Source organism: Schistocerca serialis, chromosome 9 (assembly GCF_023864345.2).
Source record: "Schistocerca serialis cubense isolate TAMUIC-IGC-003099 chromosome 9, iqSchSeri2.2, whole genome shotgun sequence".
Lineage (NCBI taxonomy): Eukaryota > Metazoa > Arthropoda > Insecta > Orthoptera > Acrididae > Schistocerca > Schistocerca serialis.
The window spans coordinates 208009086-208036509 of record NC_064646.1 but is presented as its reverse complement, the minus strand read 5'-3'; the positions used below and the strand labels follow the sequence as shown (position 1 = coordinate 208036509).

At 40.7% G+C, this 27424-nt stretch overlaps 1 protein-coding gene across 1 annotated transcript in view; it reads left to right on the top strand.

The window, feature by feature from the left end:
- Nucleotides 1–25892, top strand: part of LOC126419479 (odorant receptor 2a-like) — a 47288-nt gene extending 21396 nt beyond the window's left edge. The window contains exons 3-5 of the mRNA XM_050086668.1: nucleotides 14836–14937; nucleotides 23805–23960; nucleotides 25836–25892. Coding sequence (XP_049942625.1) covers nucleotides 14836–14937; nucleotides 23805–23960; nucleotides 25836–25892 — 315 coding nt within the window. The remainder of the gene's footprint in view (nucleotides 1–14835; nucleotides 14938–23804; nucleotides 23961–25835) is intronic.
- Nucleotides 25893–27424: the final 1532 nt, after the last annotated feature.

Sequence of the window (27424 nt, the reverse complement as noted above, 5' to 3'; positions counted from 1 at the left end):
TGACCCGTCTCTCCCTATAGTTTACGCCAACTTTCTTCAGAATTTCGAACATGTTGCACCATTTTACATTGTCGAACGCTTTTTCCAGGTCAACAAATCGTATGAGCGTGTCTTTTCTTTAGTCTTTCTTCTATTATTAACCGAAACGTCAGAATAGCCTCTCTCGTGCCTTTACCTTTCCTGAAGCCAAACTGATCGTCATCTAGCGCATCCTTAATTTTCCTTTCCATTCTCCTGTATATTATTCTTGTAACGAACTTGGATGCATGAGCGGTGAAGCTGACTGTGCGATAATTCTCGCACTTGTCGGCTCTTCCCGTCTTCGGAGTTATGTGGATGACGCTTTTCCGATAGTGAGATGGTATGTCGTCAGACTCATACATTCTACACACCAACGTGAATAGTCGTTTTGTTGCCACTTCCCCCAATGATTTCATAAATTCTGATGGAATGTTATCTATCCCTTCTGCCTTATTTTATCAAGTCCTCCAAAACTCTTTTAAATTCTGTTTCTAGCTCAGGATCCCCTATCTCTTCTGAATCGACTCCTGTTTCTTCTTCTATCAGATCAGGCAAACACTCCCCCTCATAGAGGATTTCAGTGTATTCTCTCCATCTGTCAGCTCTCTCCTTTGCATTTAACAGTGGAATTCCCGTTCCACTCTTAATGTTATCATCCTTGCATTTAATGTCACCGAAAGCTGTTTTGACTTCCCTGTATGCTGAGTCTGTCATTTCAGCAATCATTTCTTTTTCGATGTCTTCACATTTTTCCTGCACCCATTTCATCTTAGCTTCCCTGCACGTCCTATTTATTTCATTTCTCGGCGACTTGTATTTCTGTATTCATGAGTTTTCCGGAACATTTTTGTGCTTCCTCCTTTCATCGATTAATTGAAGTATTTCTTCTGTTACCCATGGTTTCTTCGCAGTTACCTTCTTTGTACCTATGTTTCCTTTCCAAACTTTTGTAGTGGCCTAATTCCTCTTCAACAGTAGCGCCTACTGCGCTATTTCTTATTGCTGTATCTATAGCTTTAGACAACTTCAAGCGTATCTCGTCATTCCTTAGTACTTCCGTATCCCACTTGTTTGCGTATTGACTCTTCCTGACTCTTAAACATCATCCTACTCTTCATCACTACTATACTGTGATCTGAGTCTATATCTGCCCCTGGGACGCCTTAGAATCCAGATTCTGATTTCGGAATCTCTGTCCGATCAAGATGTAATCTAATAGAAATCTTTCCGTATCAGTCGGCCTTTTCCAAGTATACCTCCTTCTCTTGAACACAGTATTCGCCATTACTAGCTGAAACTTGTTACAGAACTCGATTGATCTTTCTCCTCTCTCATTCCTTGTCCCAAGCACATATTCTCCTGTAACCTTTCCTTCTACTCTTTCCACTACAACTCCATTCCAGTCTCCCATGACTATTAGATTTTTATAAGCCTTTACATACGGTATTAACCTTTCAATATCGTCATACACTTTCTCTATCTCTTCATCTTCAGCTTGCGACGTCGGCATGTATACTTGAACTATCGTTTTCGGTTTCGGTTTTGCTGCCGATTCTGATGAGAACAAGCCTATTATTTACTTGTTGACAGTAACACTCTCTGTGCCCTACCTTCCTATTCATAACGAATGCTACTCCCGTTGTACCATTTTCTGCTGCTGTTTATATAACCCTACACTCATCTGACCACAAATCCTTGTCTTCTTTCACCTTCACTTCACTGACCCCTGTTATATCTAGACTGAGCCTTTGCATTTTCCTTTTCAGATTTTCTAGTTTCCCATTACGTCCAATTTTCTGACATTCCACGCCCCGACTCGTAGAACGTTATCCTTTCGTTGATTATTCAATCTTTTTCTCGTGGTAACCTGTAACCTCCCCCTTGGCAGTCCCCTCCTGGACATCCGAATGGGGGACTATTCCGGAATCTTTTGTCAATGGAGAGATCATCATGATACTGCTTCAATTACAGGTCACTTGTCCTGTGGATACACGTTACGTGTCTTTAATGCCGAGGTTTCCATTGCCTTCTGCATCGTCATGTCGTTGATCATTGCTGACTCTTTCGCCTTTAGGGTCAGTTTCCCACCCATAGTACAAGTGAGGGCACTGAACCTCTGTCCGCTCCTCCACCATCTTTGACAGAATGAGGGGTGACTTCTTATGCCAGAAATCTTCAGCCGCCAATGTTGATTATTAATCAAAATTTAAGCAGCGGCGGGATTCGAACCCAGGACCGAAGATGTTTTCAGATTATGAATCTGGGTGCTAATTTTAGTGGGTAATATTTTTGGTTCGTTTGATTTTTATAGAATGAGTGACAGTTTTATTTAAGAATGACATATTCGACGCATTACTGTCAGTACTTCCTTATTTCATATTCTCACCACAACTGCTTCTACTTTCAGTTTATTAGGTGTTGAAATAGAACTTGTTCAATTATTTTCGCTGCTTTTGAGTCCTGTTTTCTTCATTGTGTGCTTTCGTGATTTGAAAATATATGTTTTTCTATATCAAATCTGATTACAGAACGAGAACACCCATGATATGTGCAATGCTCAAGAAACCGACAAAGAAGTGTATGTAGCAAGAGAAAGATAGGTCAACAGCGAGTCGAATACAGCAATAATAAATACTGGGAAGGTATTTTTGTAGAGGTAGATAATTGTATAGGGAGTTTATGAGCGAATAAAGCTTGGAAATGCATTAAAAATCTTATGGCTCACAATAAGGAGACCGTTAGAGCAGGTCTAATTAGGTTCCAGGATAAAGAAATTATTACCAGAATCTTTTCTCTCAGAATGCTGCTGACATCCAAGGAGAACACACAAGTTGAAACCTAACAAGACAAAGAAGAAATGATAACACCAGAGTAGGTAACGATAAGTGTTAACGGACTGAGAGGTAAAAAAATTTTCTCGGCTAGAAATGGGAACAATGAACTGCTAAAGGTAGCAACGAATATTTTAGGGGAATTCCTTGCAATTATATATACAAAATTCTTAAATGGTTAAAATCCGCGTCTTAAATAGAAGACGGTAGCTATACAAGTGTTTAAGAAAGAATTCAGTAAGGATTTTAGAGTTATGAATATACAAGTGTAATTAATTCTGTGGCAGGGTTCTACGCACTAGTGTTAATAAACAGAATTGAAGAACATTCAGAAAATCATAGCAAAATGGGTTCAAGGTCGGTCGGTATTTTCTTGACCTTATGTGTATACTTTAACGAGTAACAAAAAGGTGTGTTTAAGAGGTCGAACAGCGCATTTAACATTCGCTGACCTAGCGAAGGCCTGTAACACAGCGGCGGTAAATAAATTGTGGCTGATGACGAGAAGCGTTGGTATCTCAGTGCCCTACAGTCACAGTGGATGCACCAGGTATGTGAAAGTGCGGAATTTGTTATTAGAAAAATTACAGATTAGGAAAGGGGTTTGACAAGGCTGTTCACTGGCTTCACTGATGTTTAAAATTTGTATGAAAGGTGTTAAAGAAGTAAATGTTGCCCCATTGGAATGACAGTAGCAGTTTTTACTCCCACTCGCAGCCTGAGTAAAGAGGGCTCTCGGTAAAATGTGGCTGTCAGACGTTGTCATTTACCGCAGGGGAGCTGCGGACTGTGCGCTGTCTTCAGAGGAATGACAATATGTTAGGTATGGGGTAGTTTCGATCGCAAGAATGTCTACTTAATATCACAGTGCCTGAAGTGAGGAGTAGCTCGTTTAAAGTTGATTAGAAACAGGCTGAATGTTGGATTAGGGACTTCAAAGACAAGGTCAAACACACCATTATCAATTTACTACACGTCAGTGCAGGTTGACTAGCTACGTGTAGAACGTATAGATATTCAGTATGACAGGCAGTTGTATGATAAGATTCATAATAAAATAATTCTTGTAGACTCGTATAAAAATGTTATTCAACATAAATTTTCACGACGTCAGAAGTTTGCAGATTCGATTATGACGATGTCTGGACCTACATATTTGTGTGACCAACGATTCTCCCCGATGAGGAGAACAAAATCTATGCACATAAGCTCACTGAAAGACTTTAGATTAAAAGCTTATGGTCTCATAAAGTGGTACCAAACACTGGAGCTTCAGTAAAAAGCTAAATAAGTAGTATCTATGTGTCATGCACGGTTTTTATGTTTAACCCGTGAATAAAATAGTGACGATATACATGCTCATATCAAATTCAACTTCGTCCGAAAAGACATCCATCATAAGGCTGTATCAGTCGTAACAAATCTTATGTTTCGTATTTAGTTGCCCCACGTTCTTTACCTCCTCAGTTAAAAGAAATGCAAATTTCATTACTTCACTTCATTGTGATATGCTGTCAAAGCAACAGACATAGGAAAGAAATTTGGCACGAAAGGCATGTGACGACGCGGTCTATGTGCTATGGAAGTTGTTCCTAGAACATGACGTGTTTAAAAATAAACGCTATCGTAAATATTATTGTTTTCTCTACTTATGATTACACCTGACAATGGAAACGGTGTACGAGATATTAAAAATAAGATTGGACAAGGGATGCATTACTGGACAGTGTAACCTGCATCATTTGGAGATACAAGAGTACCGACAAAATTAATAAGATTATATAATAAACAATGATGGAAGCCACGTGGGCAAGAAATCTGATAAATAAGAGGATAAACACTACACTTATTATCCATGGAAAACTGATTACTGGAACGAATTGCTGGAGTCACCACGATTAGGTCACCAAGATTGGAACAATTCAGTAACGAAGAAAACAGAAAAGTTATGGATATCGAATGGAGCACGAAGACGGTATTAGAAGGAACAAACTGCTATGGTATGTCCGTGTACGAGGTGTCTCAAATCTTTTGGGGCAAATTGAAACATATCATAGGGGGTCTGCAACCGATTATATTCAGATAGGCAGCCAAATTCGGAAATGAATATTTATTGTGTTGACATATACATCGTACACCACGTAACAACAGCGTAGCTCACTGTAATTTCTAAAGTGGCGAACGCCAGCCTCGGTGCACGCAAGACAACGGCGAATGCAGTTTTCCCACACTCTCCGCAATATCTCCGGTGTCTGTTGTACCAGCAGACAAGCAACTCCGACCCTAGCAAGCAGGCCTTTATTCGTTTCATAGACCAACGTCTTGACTTAAACCCAGAAGAACAAATACAGAGATGTGAGAAACGGTGATCGCACTGGCCATGAGACAGGATCTCCCCTTCCAATCCAACAATGAGGGTACATGCTGTTCAGGTGCTTGCTGACATTAATATCGATATGGGATGCTGCACCATCGTGTTGAAATAACTCCCTTTCATGAACAACGAGGGGTACAGTCACCAATAACTATGGTAGCCCATCTTATAACGTGGACTAGTGAAACGGGGAGACAGCAAACAGGAGCTGTTTGATCAGGGGTATACGCTGTTTATCACCTACTGTCTGTTCCAGTGTACAACAGACATTCGGGATCCTTGACAGACTGGGACAGAACTGCATGATCCTTTGCAAACATGCATTTAGATTGACGGTCGTCGCTTTGAGCAGTTACTTTGACTTTTGTTGTTGTGCAGTGTACGCTGTGTATGTCCGTAGCACAAAAAATAGTCATTTCCAACAATTGGCTCCCTATCTCAATTTCAATCCACTACATTTGTTTCAATTTGACCCGAATGGTTTGAGACACCCTGTAGAACGAATGGCTGTTTGGGTACGCGTGCTTACTACCTCTGCCCGTGGTGCTCATTGCCGACTGGCACATGAGCTAGAATATGGTAGCCTAGAACAGAAAGGAAGGGAGATCAGCGTTCAGCAGCATCCCATCGGCCATTAGACAATTAGAATCGGAGCCAAAGCTCGGATTAAGGAAGAATGGGGAAGGAAGTCAGCCGTGCCCTTTCAAAGGAACACTTCCGGTATTTACCTTAAACGAAGTAGGGCAATAACGGGAAACATAAAACTGAAAAGCCGTACGGGTTTGAACAACGTTCCTCCCGAATGCGAGTTCAGTGTACTGCCTGCCCCAGAAGATGGTTGACAGATACAGAGGACCTATAGGACCTATGAATCGGGAATCGAGGGAACAGGGAAGACTGTAAACTATGAAGGTTGAGAAGTGAAGAACAGCATTAGCTGTCATCAACACACGAATGTAAATATATTCATGTACGTCTACATACATACTATGCAAGCCATAGTCCTATTAGTCATCATATTTCCTATTCCACTCGCAAATGTTGTAAGGGAAAAACGATAGTCTATATGCCTCCGTACCAGCCCTAATTTCCCATAAGCTATCTTCGCGGTCCTTATGCGGAATGTACTTTGGCAGCAGTACAACTGATCTGTAATCAGCCTCAAATATCGGCTCTCAAACTATTGAAAGAATATAATCTTCATTCTAAGGAATCCCATTTGAGTTCAGGGAAGCGTCGCCGCAATATTTTCCGTACTGATAGAAGCCCTTAGTAACAAATCTAGCAGCACACCTTTGAATTGATTCGATATCATCCTTTAATCCGATCTGGTAGGGATCCCACACACTTGAGCCATACTCAAGAGCGGGTCATAAACTAGTCTTTTATAAGAGGTCTCTCATGCAAATAAACCACACTTTCCTAAAATTCTCCCGATAAACCGAAGTCCACTATTCACCATTCCTACCATCGTCCGTAAGTGCTCGTTCCATTTCATATCATCTGTAACATTACGTCTAGATATTTAATCCACGCTACAGTGAGAAACAGCACACTACCAATGTTACATTCGAGTATTACGGTTGTGTTTTTCTTACTCATCTGCATCAACGTATATTTTCTACATTTAGAGCAAGCTGCCACTCATCATATTAACTAGAAATTTTATCTGAGTCATCTTGTATCCTCCTACAGTCCCTCAACAACGATACCTTCCCGCTCACCATAGCATCATCAGCTAACAGCCTCAGAGAGAAGAACTGAGTTTATTCCAGTGGTTTATGACTTTAGAAATCCAAAAATGGAGGACTACTGTCAGAGCTTTCCCGACAGCTGCATGTTCGGAAGTCTATGATTAGCGATTTTATTGTCAGGTCTTTCGTCTGTGATGCACAAAGCTCATATGTCGTTCTCACAGATGGAAGAAACAAAATAACGTCCTTTGACGAACCCTACCAACAATAGTTTCGGCGGCAATTTTCTACAGTTTGCGGAACTCACAGTACGTCCATGAAACGGTCGCATGTGAGTTGGTGGCATGGTAAAGGCCCATACCTACCTGCCTTCCAGTTCATATCCACCGTGGTGACTTGTGACTTTTCTTTCAAATGCCTATGCTACCCCTAATTAAAGATCTCACTACCTATGAAAATAGATTCCAGACACAGCGTAAGGTGCTGACCTAACAACATAAGTACCAACAAAGTTTGGAAGTTATCTTCAAGTAATGAAATTTAATCAACCGAATACCATTAACATGTGATGGAATTCATAATGAATGATGCAATGTGGTACATCAGTATCGTTATCGTAATGACAGTATGTCCCACGAATCGAACTTAGTTTCCCCAGGACATTGTTACAAGCTAAATAGGCAATCTCAGGCTCCTAACATTTTCATTTTTTTCATTTCAATTCAGATTTGAACTTACATATATATATATATATATATATATATATATATATATATATATATATATATATATGAGGTCAAATCTGTATTTAATATATTCCCTTGGATACATTGTTGACCTCTGAATGTTTACACCAACCTTTTAACAGTATTTTTGTTAACCTGAATATGTTATCATTGTTGTTTTTTACACAGACCTCTGAAGATGGTGTAATGGGACACCGAAACTGGTTGGGTAAATACAGTAAATGGAAAGATACAGCTGCAGGTGATTTAACTTTCCTGTCTACAGAACAGGCGAAGTCCTTGTAAGGATATATTACAAGGATGGACATTCAGATATTTGTAATATGTCTCCACAAAAACGGAAAGGTGGTCATGGGCTCATAAAACCAACAGCAATACTTTCTTGCACATTCATCAATAATCCAGATATAGGTATCAAATTTGTTTTGTAATAGAGCTTGGCCACTTTTGACGTCACAAAAACATATCTCGGTGAGATAAATGCAGTAATATAAGCAGTTTGTTGATCTAACAGGAAATCACGCAGCACAAGTAATGCTGCTGCTGATAAAGGATTTAAACAGACTGGACGTCTAAGCTCATCACTGTCTTATTCACCTATCTGTACAGAATCTGTCTGTCCCAACTGTGTGCGTCTCGAGTTAATCGTGTGTAGAAACGTGAAAACATATTATAAACGTTTACATAACGTGTATTTTATTTATTTGATTTATTCACACGTCAAGTTCCGTAGGACAAAATTGAGAAGCAAATCTCCAAGGTCATGGAACGTGTCAATACATTAAATTACAACATAAAAGTAATAACAGATAAAAATAATATAATTCTGATGTGAAAAATGTCAATCCATAACTTTAAGTAAATGCAATCAGTTATACAACAAGAATCAGCTTAATTTTTCAAGGAACTACTCGACAGAAAAGAAGGAGTTACCTTAAGGAAACTCTTCAGTTTCGATTTGAAAGCTTGTGGATTGCTGCTAAGACTTCTGAATTCTAGTGGTAGCTTACTGAAAATGGATGCAGCAGTATACTGCACACCTTTCTGCACAAGATTTAAGGAAGTCCGATTCAAATGCGGGTCTTATTTCTTCCGGGTATTAACTGAGTGAAAGTTGCTTATTCTTGGGAATAAGCTAATACTGTTAGCAAGAAAAGACAGTAAGAAATATATATACGTTGACAGGCCAATGTCAAAATACCCACATTCGTGAACAGGTGTCGGAAAGAGGTTCGTGAAGTTACACCATTTATTGCCTGAACCACCCGTTTCTGAGCCAAAAATATCCTTTTAGAATGGGAAAAGTTACCCTAAACTATAATACCATACGAGATAAGTGAATGAAAAACCAAAGTAGATTAATTTTCGTGTCGAATGACCACTCATGTCAGATACCTTTCGAATAGTAAAAATGACAGCATTAAGTCTTTGAACAAGACCATGAATGTAGGGTTTCCACGACAGTTTACTATCTGAACAAATAGAAATTAGAACTGTTCAGTTTCACTAATCATTTGCCCAGTCTATGGAATTAAAAAGTCAGGTTTTGTAGAACTGTGTGTTAGAAACTCTAAAAATTGAGTCTTACTGTGATTTAATGTTACTTTATTTTCTAGAAGCCTTGATCTTAGGTCATGAAACCGAGCCATTGTTGCACACAATATCCTTTACTATCAAGCAAGTGTCATCAGCAAACAGATATATTTTAGACTTACCAACAGTACCAGAGGGTATATCATTTATATAAATAAGGAACAAGAGTGGCCCCAACACTGATCCCTGGAGCATCCCCCACTTGACCAAATCCTACTCAGACCCCACATCACAGCCATTCTCAACATTGTGAATAATGATCATTTGCTGTCTGTTGCTAAAGTAAGAGGTGAACCAATTGTGAGCTAATCCCTGTATTCTGTAATGGTCCAACTTCTGCAGCCTTATTTTGTGACCAACATTATCGAACACTGAACTTAAATAAAAAATACGCCTAGCGCTCGACACTTTTTGTTCAATCCATCCAGTACTTCACAGAGAAAAGAGAATGTAGCATTTACAGTTATACAAACCACTTTTGAAGCCAAACAGTACATTTGATAGGAAATCGTGGGATATAAAATGATAAAATATCCTTACATTCACAGCCTTTTCAATAACTTTAGGAAACACTGAGGGCATAGAAATAGGTCTAAAATTGTCTACATTATCCCTTTCTCCTTTTCTATAAAGCGGCTCTACTACTGAGTACTAAAGGAAACATTACAAATATGGCTAAATACGGGGCTAACATATGCAACATAGTACTTTAATTTTCTGCTAGGCACTCCATCATATCCATGAGAGTCCTTAGTCTTCAGTGATTTAGTTATAGACTCAATCTCCCCCTTGTCAGTATCACAGGGGAGTATTTCAGACTTCAATCTCAGATAGGCAGTTGCCAAGGAAGTTATATAATACCCTGTAGAAACTGAATTTTTATTTAATTCACCAGCAATTGCTCAGAAAGTGATTATCAATTACTGTACTTATATCTGATTTATCAGTAACAGAAATATTTTTACTACCAACTGACTTTATGTCATCGATCTTGTGCTGCTGGCCAGACACTTCCCTCACAACTGGCCATATGTTTTAATTTTATCTTGTGAATTAGCTATTCTATTTGCATACCACAAACACTTTGCCCTCCTAATAACATTTTTAAGCACCTTACAATACGGTTTGTTATGGGCTACAGCAGATTGATTGTGACTGCTTCTAACATTTTTGTGTAATTCCCGCTTTGTTCTACATGATATCCTTATCCCACCAGTAAGCCACCCAGCATGCCTATTACTGCTAGTACCCCATTTACAACGTTCTAATGGGAAGCAACTCTCAAAGAGCATGAGAAATGTTTTGAGGAAAGCATTATATTTGTCATCTATGTTATTGGCACTATAAACATCCTGCCACTCTTGCTCCTTGACAAGGTTTAAAAAACTCTCAATCGCTGTTGGATTCACTTTTCTTTGTAGTTTGTAATCATATGTGACATTAGTTTGAGTACAATAGCCTTTTACTGTTAAAATGTGTGCATTATGGTCTGAAAGGTCACTCACCCTTTTACTAACTGAATACCAACTAGTAATGAAGAATGAATAAAAATATTGTCTATGGCTGCGCTACTGTCCCCTGAACCCTAGCTGGAAAAAATACTGTCTGCATCAGAACATATGAATTTAGTAAACCTAACAACATCCTATTTCTTGCACAATCATATACAAAATTTATATTGAAGTCGCCACATATAACTAATTTTTGGTACTTCCTACAAAGTGAATTAAGAACCCTCTCAAGCTTGAACAAAAATGCTCTAAAGTCAAAGTTCTATAAACAACAAAAATTAAAAGTTTAGTTTCAGAAAATTCAGCTGACCCTGCACAACATTCAAATATCTGTTCAGTGCAGTGGCATGATACTTCTATGGACTCAAATGAAATAGTGTTTTTACGCCCATAGCCACTCCCCCCCTCCACCCCCCTCACAAGAAACTCCTTAAGAAACAATTAATATGTATCCTGGTAAAGGAACCCGCCAGTCACGTCGATTAAATATTTGGGAGTAACATTGCAGAGCGATATGAAGTGGGACAGGCATGTAATGGCAGTTGTGGGGAAGGCAGATAGTCGTCTTCGGTTCATTGGTAGAATTTTGGGAAGATGTGGTTCTTCTTTAAAGGAGATCGCTTATAAAACACTAATACGACCCATTCTTGAGTACTGCTCGAGCGTTTGGGATCCCTATCAGGTCTAATTGAGGGAGGACATAGAAGCAATTCAGAGGCGGGCTGCTAGATTTGTTACTGGTAGGTTTGATCATCACGCGAGTGTTACCGAAAGGCTTCAGGAACTCGGGTGGGAGTCTCTCGAGGAAAGGAGGCATTCTTTTCGTGAATCGCTACTGAGGAAATTTAGAGAACCAGCATTTGAGGCTGACTGTAGTACAATTTTACTGCCGCCAACTTATATTTTACGGAAAGAGTACAAAGATAAGATAAGAGAGATTAGGGCTCGTACAGAGGCATATAGCCAGTCATTTTTCCCTCGTTCTGTTTGGGAGTGGAACAGGGAGAGAAGATGCTAGTTGTGATATGAGGTACCCTCCGCGACGCACCGTATGGTGGATTGCGGAGTATGCATGTAGATGTAGATTTAGGCCGATCATGACGCTGAAACAGTTGCGCGAAATGTACATTAGAGCTACCAGTTTGAGTGGCTACTTTTACCAGGTCACCACCTACATCATATTCCCCGACCCTCTAAAGACTGTTCCCTGCTCCACCCACTATTACTACCTGATCCTCGTTCGTAAAATTTCTACATAACTTCCCTACGCTGACAGTCACCTGAGCCAACCCTGCACTAGGGTTCACAGTGCTGGTGACCAGGTATTCACTCCCCAACACTTCCTACAACTGCTGGCCCACATCTCTATGAAGGAATGGCCCACATCCCTATGAAGAGCTTACTCAAGTAAACCGACTAGAATGGTCTGCTTTAACTGCTTATATCGAGCAAGATGAGAATGCCTGGGACCATTAGAGACTTTTGTATCGTGGCAGGAACGCACCTCAGGTGATCGATGACCATATGATGTGACAAGCTCGAACACCAATTTCTCTATCACCTTGTAGGCACAAGGCCAAGGAGGGCTTCTGCTTGCTAAAAACCAAGAGGTGGAGCAACATGATACTGAATTCTCCCCAGAAGAAGATATTTAATTCATAGATGTGCTGAGATGGAGCCTTTCGGTCAGACGGCCATTAGTTTGGGTTTTATTTTATGTTTATAAAGCAGTAAAGTTATCTGTTTTTCCTTTAGGCTTCTTCTCTAGCATCCTGACCTTCCTTCAATCGACACCAAGCAATGTGGCGCAACAGTTAGCACACTGGAGTCCCGTTCAGGAGGACGACAGTTCATACCCCCGTCCCGCCATCCAGAGTTACGTTTGTCATGATCTCCCTAATTTGCTCCAGGCAATTGCCGGGACGGTTCCTTTGAAAGGGCACTGCCGATTTCCTACCCCATACTTACCTTATGTGATGGGACAGATGACCTCACTGTTTTGTCTCCTCCCCCAAATCAAGCAATCAACCAACCCTCACTCAACGTCCTTGCACTTTCACAGATATATAGAGGTCACAAAACTTATTTTAACCAGTTCATGTGGTAGCTGCCACTATGTATTTGTAGTATCACAGTTTGTGTAACTGTCATTTGTTTGCAGTATTCCGTACCAAATGAAATGGAAAAATATATTCACCTGTCGACACGTTGCCCCGTTACGGACAAATTAAGTTAATTTTGAAAGTCGTGGATCTTCATTTTCTTTTACTTTTATACTGTCTGATTGCTGACGTTGTCTAAGTATTCATTCTGCCAATTTTCTATAAAAAACGGAAACAAATATGAGCTCTATTTGTAATGAAATTCCGAAAGAAAGTCACTTCCACACATTTATGAAAGCACCTTTGAAATTATGAAATAGTTGCATGGGGGCTTAATTAAATATTATTGAAAATATTTTTTAGTTTTTAGTAGCTGTATGTCCGATTACGCTGTTTCGTAAACGGTTGGCCCTGACCAGTATTTTTACGCTATCTGACTGCAAAGAACAACAACAAGAATGAAATGGAATTTTTCGTTAACACAATTAATTAATTAAGTCCCCAGCAACTATAAAACCTACGAAACCAAAGCATAACTGTTCTGTATGTGGAAGTATGACTCAACGGACATCTGGCACGGTTCTTCTTCAACAAGACAAGAATTTTTTTATACCAACTTTACTGACGTGATAAAAGAAAATTACAAATACTGTAATTGCTCAAGGAAAGTAGAATTACACTCTAATACAAGAACACACGCCAGATGCTTTGTTGACTGAACCTGTAATGACGCATTATTTAGGACACTAAAATAAAAACAAACTGAGTTAATTACCTCATTTATATTGATGAAAATCATTCTAATCCTTACATTATATCTCAACCAGAACTCTCCAATATCACATCTCAGCAAGCACTGCCTAATAGCACATCTCAACAAACACTCTCTGCTACAACATCTCAGCACAGACTACCCCGAGTCCTCGACAGGCACTGACTACTACGAGCTCTCTCCAAGCACTGACTTCTACGAGTTCTTAACAGGCACTGTGGAGGCGGCTTAATAATACTCTTTGGCGCAATCTCTGGCGCAGTGGCTCAGTGTAGCCACCTTTCATAGTCGTATAAAGAAATATGCGTAATGCAGTAACCTAAATAAGAAGCATGATCGCGACAATTTCTGCCTCACGTGTCCACAACGCGGTTTTGTAAACCTCTCTATTTCAACACCTCTTCGTAGCTGTATAGATGGCTAATATTTTGTCCTACAGCTGTTAGCACTTCGGAGTTGAATTCTGTCATAGCTCTTCCACGCGTTAGGAATTACCTAAAAACTGACTCGGCTGTATGAGAGTCTCATTAGTAAAGAGTAAATGTATTGAAAATTCATGCATCATACATAAATTCTTCATGCATCTAAGGGCTTATGACGTCATACCTCCTGATCTATATATATACAACAACACAATTTTGTAGGCGCGTTCAGCGCCATACGTGGATACTGTCTGCAAAATCTGTTGAGAGAGCGTTAACAGAACAGAAGTAATAAGTTGAAATGTCGTACACAATGTGGCAGCTCCTCACGCATTTATGTGTTTATGACGTCGTCTCCTAAAACTAGATGTGATACCATGATATACTTAGCAGATGCATTTAGCGGAATACCTGGATACTGTCCGCGAAAATGATTGCGAATACAGTTAGTAGCACAGAAGTACGAGTAAGACATTTCTCCGTCAGAAAAGATTCGACATTTTTTCAATATTCTCCCTGTTTATGACAACATATCTCCTGAACACATTAGATAGACGGTTCTTATCCCCACAGCGATTGTTGCCTGATAGTAAATGATATGTGTTCCAAGTTTGGTTTAAATGACTCACGTAGTTCAGGAGCAGACGTTGGACACACACACACACACACACACACACACGTACAACTATATCTGTACTATACATCTATTCCTTGCCTCGCCGCTCCTGCGTACAGTCCACACCCATTCTCATCGTTTTCTGCCTCTCAGACGACAGAGCTCGCCGCAGTGTTCCAGTGCGTGGCCTTCCTTCCGGTGCCTGGAGGCCAAGTCTTCCTGTACTGCTGGGCAGCTCACAGCGTGACCGAAGAGGTGAGTTCACTCCAAGTAGATAGCTGTGTGATGATGAGTTTCGTGTGGATTCAGACGTGTGCCTGTGAATTCCACGTAACATGTATTAGCTGGAATAATGTGGGATGGCAACTACGATTTAACTCACATTGAACACTGTAGTGTGAATCGGTGGAGCTCACAAGCTGACTGAACGAAATATGGCAACCCTGAAATGAGCACACTAGTTGCTCTTAAGCACTATAGGGGATGTAGTACTGTAGTACCAGGCGTTCAAGTGACTCTCTACCCCTGTCGTAGATCGTGGCTTTGAAAAGGCGTCAGTTCATTGTATGGAAACAGACGAGGTCGACATAGAGACTAGACACAATGCCAGTAAAGAGCTATCGTGCCCGAACATGGCAAAGACCACAACGTGAACGAAGTTTCCCAATTTATTGGTAAATAAACACGGACTCTACGAGGAATTTTAAACCCACAGTCACGTAACATGGAGTGAGCACACTGGTCGTGGAAATCCCTAACGGGTTGGAACCGTATACGAGTTTCATGCCTGGTCAATGAGAGAAACTGCTGTCGTGAGCGACTTCAGGTCTGTTCATAAGGGATCTGAGTGCATTGGACACGTACTGTCGGGTACCTTGCACATGGAGATTGATCACAGCAGCACGTAAAGCTACGAGTTTTCATTAGCTGATTCGTGGCATTCATTGTGGTCCGACAAATCGCGTTTGGGCCTCTTTTAAATGTTGCAAGGTTCGAGTGCAGGAACAGTCCAATAAGATGTTTACTTGTAGAGTGTGTAATTTGTAGTTCATACAGGAAGTGGTTCTGCGATGTCTTTGGGATGTTTTTCGAACCATGACGTGGGAACTCTCTGTCAGCATACTAGGAACGTGAACCAGGATGTTTGTTTCGACATTCTTGGTGACAGCTATTGTCTTTTCTTATACTCCTCATGATATCTGTGGACACTGACGTCTTCCATGAGAGCTACTGTGTTCATACGGCTGAAAGCGTTAGTTATAGCTTTCACGAACAGTCAGACGCCCCGTTGCATCTTGACTGATCCGTTATATTTCTTCGAGGGAGGTTCAATAAGTAACGCAATGCATTTTTTTCTGAAATGAGATTGATTTTATTCAGGATTCCGATGCAACATATTATTACTCCCCATTCTTTCGGCTACCAAACCCAATTTGTCAACATGATCTCCGTTCAGCGCGACGGCCTTGAGCCACCTTACGGGGAGGCCCTAATGCCAGAAGAGTACCATTTCACTTGTCGATAAAGGAACCAGCGTCTTGCTGCACCAAACAGTCCCACATCATCCACGTTCTGCTTCCCGCGGAGTGCATCATTCACTGGGCCAGACAGATGATAGTCAGAAGGTGCAAGACTCGGGCTGTGACAGTCGGTGAGGAAGAACAGTCCAATGGAATTCTGTGAGCTTATCTTGCTTGCGTACATTTGAGTGAGGCCTCCCGCTGACATGGGGAAGAAGAAATTCGTTTGAATTTTTCTGGCGACGAGCATTCTGGTGTCTTTAGTTTCCGAGGGTAGCACAATACACTTCGGAGTTCCCAGAATGAGATTTACACTCTGCAGTGGAGTGTGCGCTAATACGAAACTTCCTAGCAGATTTAAACTGTATGGACGACTGAGGCTCGAACTCAGGACATTTGCCTTTCACGGTCAAGGGCTCTGCCAACTGAGCAACACTAGCACGACTACCGACCTGTCCTTACAGCTCCAATTCCGCCAGTACCTCGTCTCCCAGTTCCAAAACTTCACAGAAGCTGTTCTGAAACCTTGCAGAACTGGCACTCCTGGAAGAAAGGATATTGCGGAGACATGGCTTAGCCACAGCCTGGGGGATGTTTCCAGAACTCCGCTGCAGAATGAAAAACTCATTCTGGAAACATCCCCCCAGGCTGTGGCTAACCCATGTATCCACAATATCCTTTCTTCCAGGAGTGCTAGTTTTGCAAGGTTCGCAGGAGAGCTTCTGTGAAGTCTGGAAGGTAGGAGAAAAGGTACTGGCGGAATGGAGCTGTGAGGACGGGGCGTGAGTCGTGCTTGGCTAGCTCAGATGGTAGAGCACTTGCCCGCGAAAGGCAAAGGTTCCAAGTTTTAGTCTCGGTCCGGCACACAGTTTTAATCTGTCAGGAAGTTTCACTTCAGAGTTGATCGTTGCACCGTGGGGGAGGACATCAAAGAGAGCGACCACTTCAGAAGACCGTCACCATGACTTTATCAGCCGAGGTTACGGCTTTGAATATTTCCTTCGAAGGACAGGTGGTGTGGTTCCAGTCCTTGGATTACCGCATTTCTTCTGGTTTGAAGTGACAAAGCCCCATTTCATTGCCTGTGACTCTGTTCCACAAAAAATTGTCCCGATCAGCCACGCGATGCGCAATCAGTTCCACACGGGGGCCCTTCGTTGATCTTTATGGTCTGTTAGGCATAGAGTAAGCCAACTGGAGGACGAGTGTGTCAGTACTACTAACGGAGACGTCCACCTAAGTAGCGAAGTGTTTGATTGTGATCCGTCGATCACATGAAATGAGAGTGTCCGCACATTCCAACACTGCAGGAGGCGCAGCTGCGTGCTGCCGGTCGGCACGCGGGGGATTGGACAGATTTGCGCCATCTCTTTTGCGATGATGACAGACGCCTGTCACAACGGCTCGCCGTGCTTTTGTTCACTGTCAGGCCTTCGTAGATATTGTGTAAGCGCCTATGAGTATCTTCCATGCTCTGGTTTTTCGTCAAAGGAACTAAATGATAGATCTCTGCTTGGAACGCACCTCCGTTACAGGCACCATTTTGAAGGCGCCCCCACATATCGGAATTTCATGAAACTATGGCGTCTTGAGCAGGAATATTCCACGTTGTACCACAATAAATCTCGAACTTTTAAACCAACTGGTTGAGGAAAAAAGGTGTTGTGTTTCTGAATGAACGCCCCTCGCATAATTTCATAGGAAATGTGGAACAGTGGACGAAACGTAGCAGTCACAGTTATCGCTATTTTGGTACCTCTACGGGGACTAAGCAGCAATGACTGACTTCAGGTGGATAAAACATGTCTGCAAATCTTGTGGGCTCTCTCATTCGCCGAAAATAGGCCACTATGAGGGCTACAGGTGGCGTTACGTGGTATTAGTGTGACCTCATCTCTGGGTGACTAATTTCTTCCACAGTGTGCGTGAGCCTAGTGATCAGGGCCATACTTCCAATCAAAGCGAAGGCGGTGCAGTCAGTTCACTACACGGAGAACGCAAAATGTTGATGACCTCTCAATCTGATTGGTTCTAATTTCTTTTACCAATGAAGCTCTTTACGTACTTAAAGATTTTATTGTGGGATTCTTTAATGAATTTGATTTGTTACTTATTAACTGTTTTTCTTTAACTTGAGTAAGTTATGGGTTTGCTTTACTGGGAATGACACAGTATTACGATAACAATTCAGAGAAATTTAGCATGTTGATATCCTGCACATGACCTAATTTCAATTTAATCTTGAATCATGTTTTCTTAACCTTGTATTTGGTTTTCTGGCCCATTCTTTCTTTTAATATAAAATAAATAAAGATTTTATTAAGTCACAATTTTTAGGATGAAAGAATGAACTTCCTTCTGTTTCTGTATTTCTCTGTCTTAATATCTGTTTCTGTTTCTCAGTATATATCTCCCTCCCTCCCTCTCTCTCTCTCTCTCTCTCTCTCTCTCTCTCTCTCTCTCTCTCTCTATTCACTTTTGGAATTCAGCACACTAGATTGTCACTAATACGGCCATTCCTCGTACGTCTGGGTGTGCGATTAGCTCAAGTGGCGGATCATTGAGAGGGTCTGAAACTTATTTTAAAAACGTAGATCCAAAAAAGCAATTTTAGATAAAGCTGAGGAACTTCATTAAATCCAAAGATGCTGTTTTAAGATTGCAGAGTGGCTATTCTTTATTAAATGCAAAGGTAAAGTTTTAAGAAACGTAGGCCCTCAGCTGGCGTCCTTGTAACCAACACACAGCCATCACTGGCGCTGAAGCAGAACCACCGTTCATCAGACAACAAAACAAACCTCCACCGCGCCCCCAATAAGGTCTCGTTTGACACCACTGAAGTCGTGAATAGTGGTGGTTTTTGGGCTCGGTGGAATGCACGCTACAGGGCGTATATCTCGGAGCTGTTCTTGAAGTAACCAATTTGTAACTGTTCGTTGTGTCACTGTGATGACAAATGCTGATCAAACTGCTGCTGCAGATGCTGCAGATGCGAAAGATCCCTGTCATCACGAAGGTCGTCCCTCTCGGCAGCGCCACGCGGCCGCCCACAGCCCAGTCCTGTTGCGACTGTATATTCTCATAACTACCGCTGTCAGCAATCACGTACACTAGCTACATACCTGCCAAATCTTCCTGCAGTATGCCAGAATGATCATCCAGATTTTCGTAATCCTATTACCCGACGTTGTTCAGGGTCAGTGAGGTGTTGGTAATGCTGCCTCTGTCACTTCAAAGGCATTTTTGGCTAACGCAAACTCACCTCGTCCAGTGCCAAAGATAAGTTACGCTCAGGGCCATTACAGAGTGTATTTAAAGTACACATGATATGCATCCTCATAGTGAGGGACCTAAAATTGGTTCAAATGGCTCTGAGCACTATGGGGCTTAACTTCTGAGGTCATCAGTCCCCTAGAACTTAGAACTACTTAAACCTAACTAACCTAAGGACATCACACACATCCACACCCGACGCAGGATTCGAACCTGCGACCGTAGTGGTCGCGCAGTTCCAGACTGTAGCGCCTAGAACCGCTCGGCCACTCCGGCCGGCTGAGGGACCTAGGTGGGGAAGAGGAAACGAAATGATACTTCAACGTTTCAGAGGGTAATTGATGTGAATTCGAGTCAAATTTACAAAGAACTAGGCAATATAGGCCTGTTTATCAATATGACATTGCACTTTCTCTAACCTGGATTCATGCACTGACTGAATTGGGACGGAAGTCATAAAGTCGTTGTGTCCTCTCCTGGAGAATAACTGTTGCAACTGCTCCTTGATTTTCTGGATGCTGACATTGGGATACAGTTGACCTACGAACTGGCCCCATACGTGTTCTGCCTACGGAAACTCTGGTGATCTTCTTGGCGATGGGAGTATCTTAACATCACACAGACCACAGAGACAACTGCATGTGTGAACGAGGATTATCCTACTGAATGTTACACCCCAGTACTGTCGCATGAGAGGTACGTAGGAAGCCCTAGATGTCCTAAATGTCTACCTCTACATGGATACTCTGCAAATCACATTTATGTGCCTGGCAGAGGGTTCATCGAACCACCTTCACAATTCTCTATTATTCCAATCTCGTATAGCGTGCGGAAAGAATGAACACCTTCTGAGAGCAACAAACACGTCACCGCCAACCGTGTTTAGCCTATCTTTTCGGAACAGCGTTAGGTTCTTCGCAGAAATTTCGGCTGAGCTTATATCCGGCTTTACCCAGCTTTCAATGCCTATAATGATTTGAGCATCAGTGTTATCTACCTCCGCATCATACTCCACAAGCCACCTAATGGTGTTTGGCGGAGTGCACTTTTTGTACCACTAACTGAGCCCTCCAACTTGTGAAGAATGATTGTCAGTAAGCCTCTTTATTGCATCTAATTTCTCGAATTTTCTCATGGTCATTACGCGGAAGCCACCTAATGATGTTTGGCGCAGTGTACATGTACTTAGGTACATCGACATCCAGCCATGTGTCGTAGTTGTTCAATTTTATATTGTCAGGTAGCGTTATTTTGCCAATTCCTTAAGTATTACTTTTCTCATTTAACCTAAATTATTTTTCAACTTAAAGTTATTCATTATCATCTTTAAGCTTCAGTTAAATTAATCTTATAATACAAAGGTGTCCTGTAAATCTGTGGCTAATAGTGGCGCGACGTTTCAAGTGCCTTCCTATGCCTCCAATTCGTTTCATAATTTTTCTCCTTTTCTCTTCATATTTCAAGGACGTCGCTAGTATTTCAAATAACTCATTTCTGACCGAAAACCACATATCCGTCCAATTTTTCTCTCCTACTCCTCATTCAGTTATCCACTTCTACCGTTCCGCTCTTTTACTGTATCTCTCGAATACCTCACTGATATGTACTTTATGTGTAAATCTATTTCCTTCTCTTCGTTTTCTTCATCTTATTTCTCTAAATAACATTACCTATGTATTTATTTTTTCGTATTAAAATAGTTAGATGTTTTAAAGGACAATGTCCTGATTGCTCCTAGGGTGTTGTTTAACTAACAAGTGTTAACTTTTTGCTTTTGGCATAATTGGAAAATTTCAGCCTTGCAGGCCATTGTCGTATGCTGTAGGTACTGACAACATGAGAATGGCCTGAAAGACCGAAACTGGTCAAGCATGCGAAACGTGATGACGTAAACGCGTGTTAATTACGCAACAGCAGGGTGGAATCATGACACCGTTTTTTGAAGAGTTCATGGCTGTGGTACGATATACGAATAAATTGTACCTACATTTGTTCGTAGCCCATTGGCCCCTTGGCTAAAAGCCCTTTCTACATTAGCCTTCATCCTATATCGTTCCCCCCATATCGTCTCTTTCTGCAACTACCCCAACTCATGTACTAATAATACTTCTCTGGCAACAACATTTTGATAAAATCATCCACCAGAAAATTAGCCACTTAAAATATTATTGCGAAGGTGGTATTGGATGACGAGTGTTAATCAAAAACAGAGGCTACGTTAGGTGCTGATGAACAAACCCTGAGAAGACCAACAACGTCCTCACAGGGGTAGGCCTCAAATACAAATTTGGTTCATATTTAGCAAGTCACTAATGTATAAATTAAAATGAATGGCTATAAGATATTTTGTCATTCCATCGCGTCTCCCTTACCCCGTTTTAGAGAACACTGCCCCTGAAGTTCATCACACGTAATCGTCTCATGTTTGACAGGATCGATAGATAATGAGGAGTTTCATCGAATTATGTGGCGTCCGCAAACGCATATTTTCCTAGAGATCGAGGCCACAAACGTTTCGACTGTCGCTTATGTACCCGTAAGGTAAGAGTTGCTCAAGGAAATTGCGCTGGCCCTGCGACCAAAGCATTACTCGGTGCTGAAATATGTCCAATCAGTTTTCCGACCATTTGGCCACTGTTGCTGTTATTAACATCCCAAGGCAAAGGAAATTTAGAGGCATGAGCTTGTGGAAGATCAGCTTATCACACTTAATGGACAGTGAGCTTGAGCTCGACTCAAAGCGAGTTTGGGAACATAGAAATACAGGACGTAGCAGAACTAAGCTGCAGTGACGTGTTAATCACACAAAACCCATATTAGGATAATAAAGGTGTGACATTACGTCATGCAGGAGAATAGCGACCATTTTAGTAAATGGGGTATTTGTAGTTAACATGACTAGGTAACATAGAAAGTCATACAGCAGGTGAAGAGGGACTTCATTTATCACAAATTACGCATGATACATTTGCGAATAATTTCCCTCTTTAGAACTTCAGAACCTCTTGTGCTATTGATCTGTGAACATTTTATGTACTCCAAATGCACTGTTGAAATAATAAATCTTGAGTGAATAGGAAATCTCTGAAAGGGTGTACTACTTTATTTCCAGCAGTGTTGATCACAGACATTTGAAAAAACAAGTTTTCAACTTCTTATTTTCCTTATTGATTTACTTATCTTATGACTCCTCCCATACTGACTAGTATCAAAACGGAAAATAGTTTGACACCCTGCAGAATTCAACTGGTAATCAGAGGCAGTTTCTTCAGTGCGCAGACAGGTTGCTTGATCGCTACGCCATCGGTGATTTTCATGACCAGCCCTTAACTTATGGGCACTTAACTGGAAGTTTCATTCATCAATTTCTAAGAAAATTTGTGAACTGCATATGTTGATGCTAAATCCTCAGTTTTAATTTATTTATCGAGCTCATCAATTCTCAGTCGACTGCACGTCATTAACTTTAGGGTAGTTTTCGCAAATTATCTCAGGGTCTTTCACATTAGGTTGTGCACAGGCGGTGGGTTGTTGAACCAAATTATCTCACTGTCTCTCACATTAAGTTGTGCACAAGCGACCCGCCAAATACAAGCGGAATGGGCTGGCCGTGTGTGAGTCCTTCCCTCTGTCATTATGCTGACCATCCGTGTGCGAGCATCTGTCTCAGATAGTCCGGTAGCGATTCCATGGCCGATACAAGAGGTCGTTCCCTTCTCTTATGTTCAAGAATGGATCAAATGGCTCTGAGCACTGTGGGACTTAACATCTGAGGTCATCAGTCCCCCTAGAACCCTTACTTATTAAACCTAAGGACATTACACATTAGAATCCTACCCGAGGCAGGATTCGAACCTGTGACTGTAGCAGTCGCGTGTTTCTGGACGGAAGGGCCCGGAACTGCTCGGCCACCGTGGCCGGCTGTTACGTTCCACACTACTTGTCTTCTCATCTTAATTCCATTGAAGTTCATTGTCTCACCATGGTTTAATTCGCTAGCCTACATGTCTCCAATGTTACCTGACACAACCATATCATCCACAAATAGCCTGTGGCCTCCACGAGGTTACATTTCATCTCCAAGTCCCAAGATGAACAATGGCTAACGTCTGAGTCTTAGTGTAATCCCAATATGACGATTACGAAGATCACTTAATACAGGTACAATATGCACTCTCCTACAGCTCCTTTGTAATGAGGTTTACAAGCTTTTCCATGGTTTTCAGTTAGTCCAGTATGAATCTAACAACTAATCTATAGCTCTTTTTAAGTTAAGCAACGCAGCACGATCCACAGAGGGAGTGAGACGTCACGTATGGATGTCAACAGGCAGAAGCGGTATCGACGGCAGGGTACAGCTGCTCCTGGGTGGGGTCGAGCGCGGCCTTCAAGCGCGCCCTCCGCCTGCTGCTGTGCCGCGCCCAGAAGCGCCTCGTCCTCACTGCCGGCTACTGCTACGCCATCGACAGGGCCGCCTTCCTCTCGGTCAGTATCAGCTCAGCTACTGTTTAACCAGTGATCCCTACCTATATGCGATGTCGAACTGCTGGGATCTGTGCGTACCAGCAAAGGATATCCATAGCACATTTATTGCCTAGCTGCAGTATGACTGCCACAAAGAGTGACTGCAATACACAGGATGCTCCGACCATGTGAGTCCGCTAGACTGTATTTTCCGCATTTGCAGGGAAGAACAAGTGAGCTACTTCAAAACTAGTGAAAAAATCCAAAATAGTTCACCTGTATCATTTCAAGAAAGGGAGACCAGGATATACGTTTTGTTTAACCTCGTATATTTCTTCACAAAAAATGTTCAAAAAGTCCACCTTCAACTTCAATGCATTATGCAGCTCTCGTAGACAGCTGCTGTGTTGCTGATCTGAACTCTTTCCTACTGTCCTTCAGGTTTCACATGTGAAATACGTGTTAAAAATTCCTCCCTTGTATCCATTCTGTTCAAATAGACTTTGCTCTTAAACCAACCCCACAAACAGCAATGTAATGGAGTATGATTGGGTGATCTCGATGGCCAAGAAACGACTCAAGGCGCTCGATCCAACGCCCAAGATATATTCCAGTTGGGTACTGTGTCAGCTGCCATATGGGAAGTGCAGGAGTACCGCTGTGCTGAAAGTACATAAGGCACCGTTTTGGCAAAGGAATATCTCCCAAGTAATCTGGTAACACATTCTGAAGGAAATCACGATAACCTGCTCCATTAAGACGGTTATCCAAAACAAACTAGACCAATGAGATCGTCATCAATAATACCAGATCACAAGTTAAATGTACATTTAAATGGTCAGTAAAGAGAGCATTGTGTTGCTTAAGGTCACATTGGTTGTATTTGCATGTGAGTGCTGGTGAAGGAGGACATGTGACTAACGTCCATGATTTTGAAGCAGTTGTAAGTCGGATACAGTTACGAAAAGGGCATGCATTCATTTGAAGTTTTTTTGTCCAGCATTACCAACAGTATAACCACTCAAAGCACGTGACTCACGTCCTGTCTCAACTTGCATATAAAATCTCGACAGGTACTGTCTGTACTACTCACAAACTGCTATTAGATATGGTATTGATATTTGTAAAGACAATGACAGTCTAAAAAATCATGGAGAAAGACAGATATATTGGGAAAACTAATACATAATATTATCCACTCCCACACAACCAAATCTAGAACATTGCTTCTCAGTAATCAATTTATGGTTCAGTGCAAAGTGGATGAAGTTTGGAAGTTATTAAACACAAGAGTGATAGGCTGATTAGAAAAATGTGATTAACTTCTTGTTACATCTGAGGTTATTCTTTGCTGTGCAGTACTTCTGCCGCATTTATAGATAGCAAAGTCTGTCACTAGTAGGTTGGTATCATACTCAGAATATTTCTGGCCCATAAACTTACATTATGTAATGCAGTTTTATAGTAAATATCCTTGTAAAGAGTATTTGTTTGATACCCACCACACAATGTAAGAACCAGTACTGTATTTGACATGCTTGTTCTCTGTGGTAATATACCTTCTTCACCATTTTATTATTGTTTCTAGATATATTGTTAAGCTTTCTTACAAAGTTCCAAGATAGTTATAATTAGGATATGAGGTAACATTCAGGACCTGATAGCGTTTTCGTATGAGTTTTGTTGCGCTTCAAAACAGCAAAAAACTCGGTGAGTTTAGAAATTTGAACAGGAATATGGATTTCCATAAGTATTGTTATTCCATATAGAAATACAATCCATAGTGGTGATTAGTTTCAACTAATAATGAGTCAAGTTGGAAAGTGAAATACAAACAGAATTTGCTCTTCATATAGACCATTTCTTTTATATTGACATTGTTCCATTTGATTTCAGTTGGATAATGCATCATACTCCTACTATGCTCTCCTGGGCCAAATGAATGGACGCTAGTGCCTGAACTCTTCACTGTCTACAATCTGCAGGGAACTCCTACAACTATTTTACACCTGCCCTTTCACTATAATTTTACAACTGAATTGTGTTCCAGTGTGTATAATGCTTATTCTGGTAAAGGACTTTTTTCCAACAGGTACTACAACTGCGTTTAAAAAGTAGAAGTACTTAAAACAGAATAAGGTCGACTTACAGGATGCTTAGCAAAGAAGTTATGTATCATCTTTTATCACTCATGTTAATTAATTTTATCTTGCCAATACGAAATTGAATGTTGAAATACAGACAGTCAGTTAGTCATATTTTCCTTTCTGTTTCTTATTATAAGTTATTGCCGTCTACAGGATTAGTAAAGTTATAATTTCTGTAGAGAGTTTTAACCTACTAAGATAAAAATGTGCATGAGTAATGTTCTTCATTTGAAAGTTTAAGTGACTAAAAAGTTTACTCAGAATTTAATGTTAAAATGTAAAATGCAAATTATATTGCCATTTGCAGCAGTGATATATTAGTTACTGTCATACAATCTATATTGTACAAAGATAAGTTCACTTTTGAACCATTCGCTACAGATAGCATGAGACAAGAGTACAATATGAAATTAGTGCAATAAAAATCTAAAACCATATAAAAATTGTTTTGTAGTTTGGAGAGAGGAACAAGACCACAATATAAATATCATCTGAAAGAAATAAGGGTGCTGCTGTTTATATTATATTAAAATAATACCCAGTATTTATTTTTGCCTTTTGAATAAAACATTATTCCCAGAAAATTATCATACACAATAGCATAACATGTGAATTTTTGGGTGGGAGACAGTTAATGCTTATTCTGTTGTTACAAAACACACAGTACCAGGTACCATCAGTATAAATTGTGTGGACTGTTAAAATAAATAGAGTAACTTTTCGTAAAGATCTTGTGTAATTATGCTAATATATTCCTTCTAGCACATCCAGAATAAATTTCTAAATACCAAAACACTGCTGAAAAATTGTTTATTTGTATTTGTATCATCTTCTATTTCAACATCCTTAGCAATCCTCTACAACAGTGTCAGGAAACATAAAGTTGTTACAAAACTTACTTTTATTTTCAAGGTGCAGTACTTCTTAAATTTATGGAAATGCTTCACTTATTCATCCCTAAAGTAATGCTTAATGAGGCATGTTTACAAAGAAATGCCCTAATTTCAAACTTTTTAAAAATTTCTTTTACGATGGAAAGATACAGACACACTGCCTAAATTTTTGTTATTTCAACAGAGCCAGAGCTATTTTTGATGCTATGGGACTGAATTTTACTATACTTCTTTCATTAGGCAATATAAAATTACTGAAACGTGTTACATTTTCAAATAAAATCACCATATATGAGGAGGTAGACTGATACTTTTATTTCTATTCAGTGAGAGTAAACTGAAATACTCGAAGTATTATAATTTGCTGCTTCACTGTTCACATTTAATGTGCGGAATTTCAGGCAACCATATTCATAATTGACTTCAGTACAATCATACATCCTTA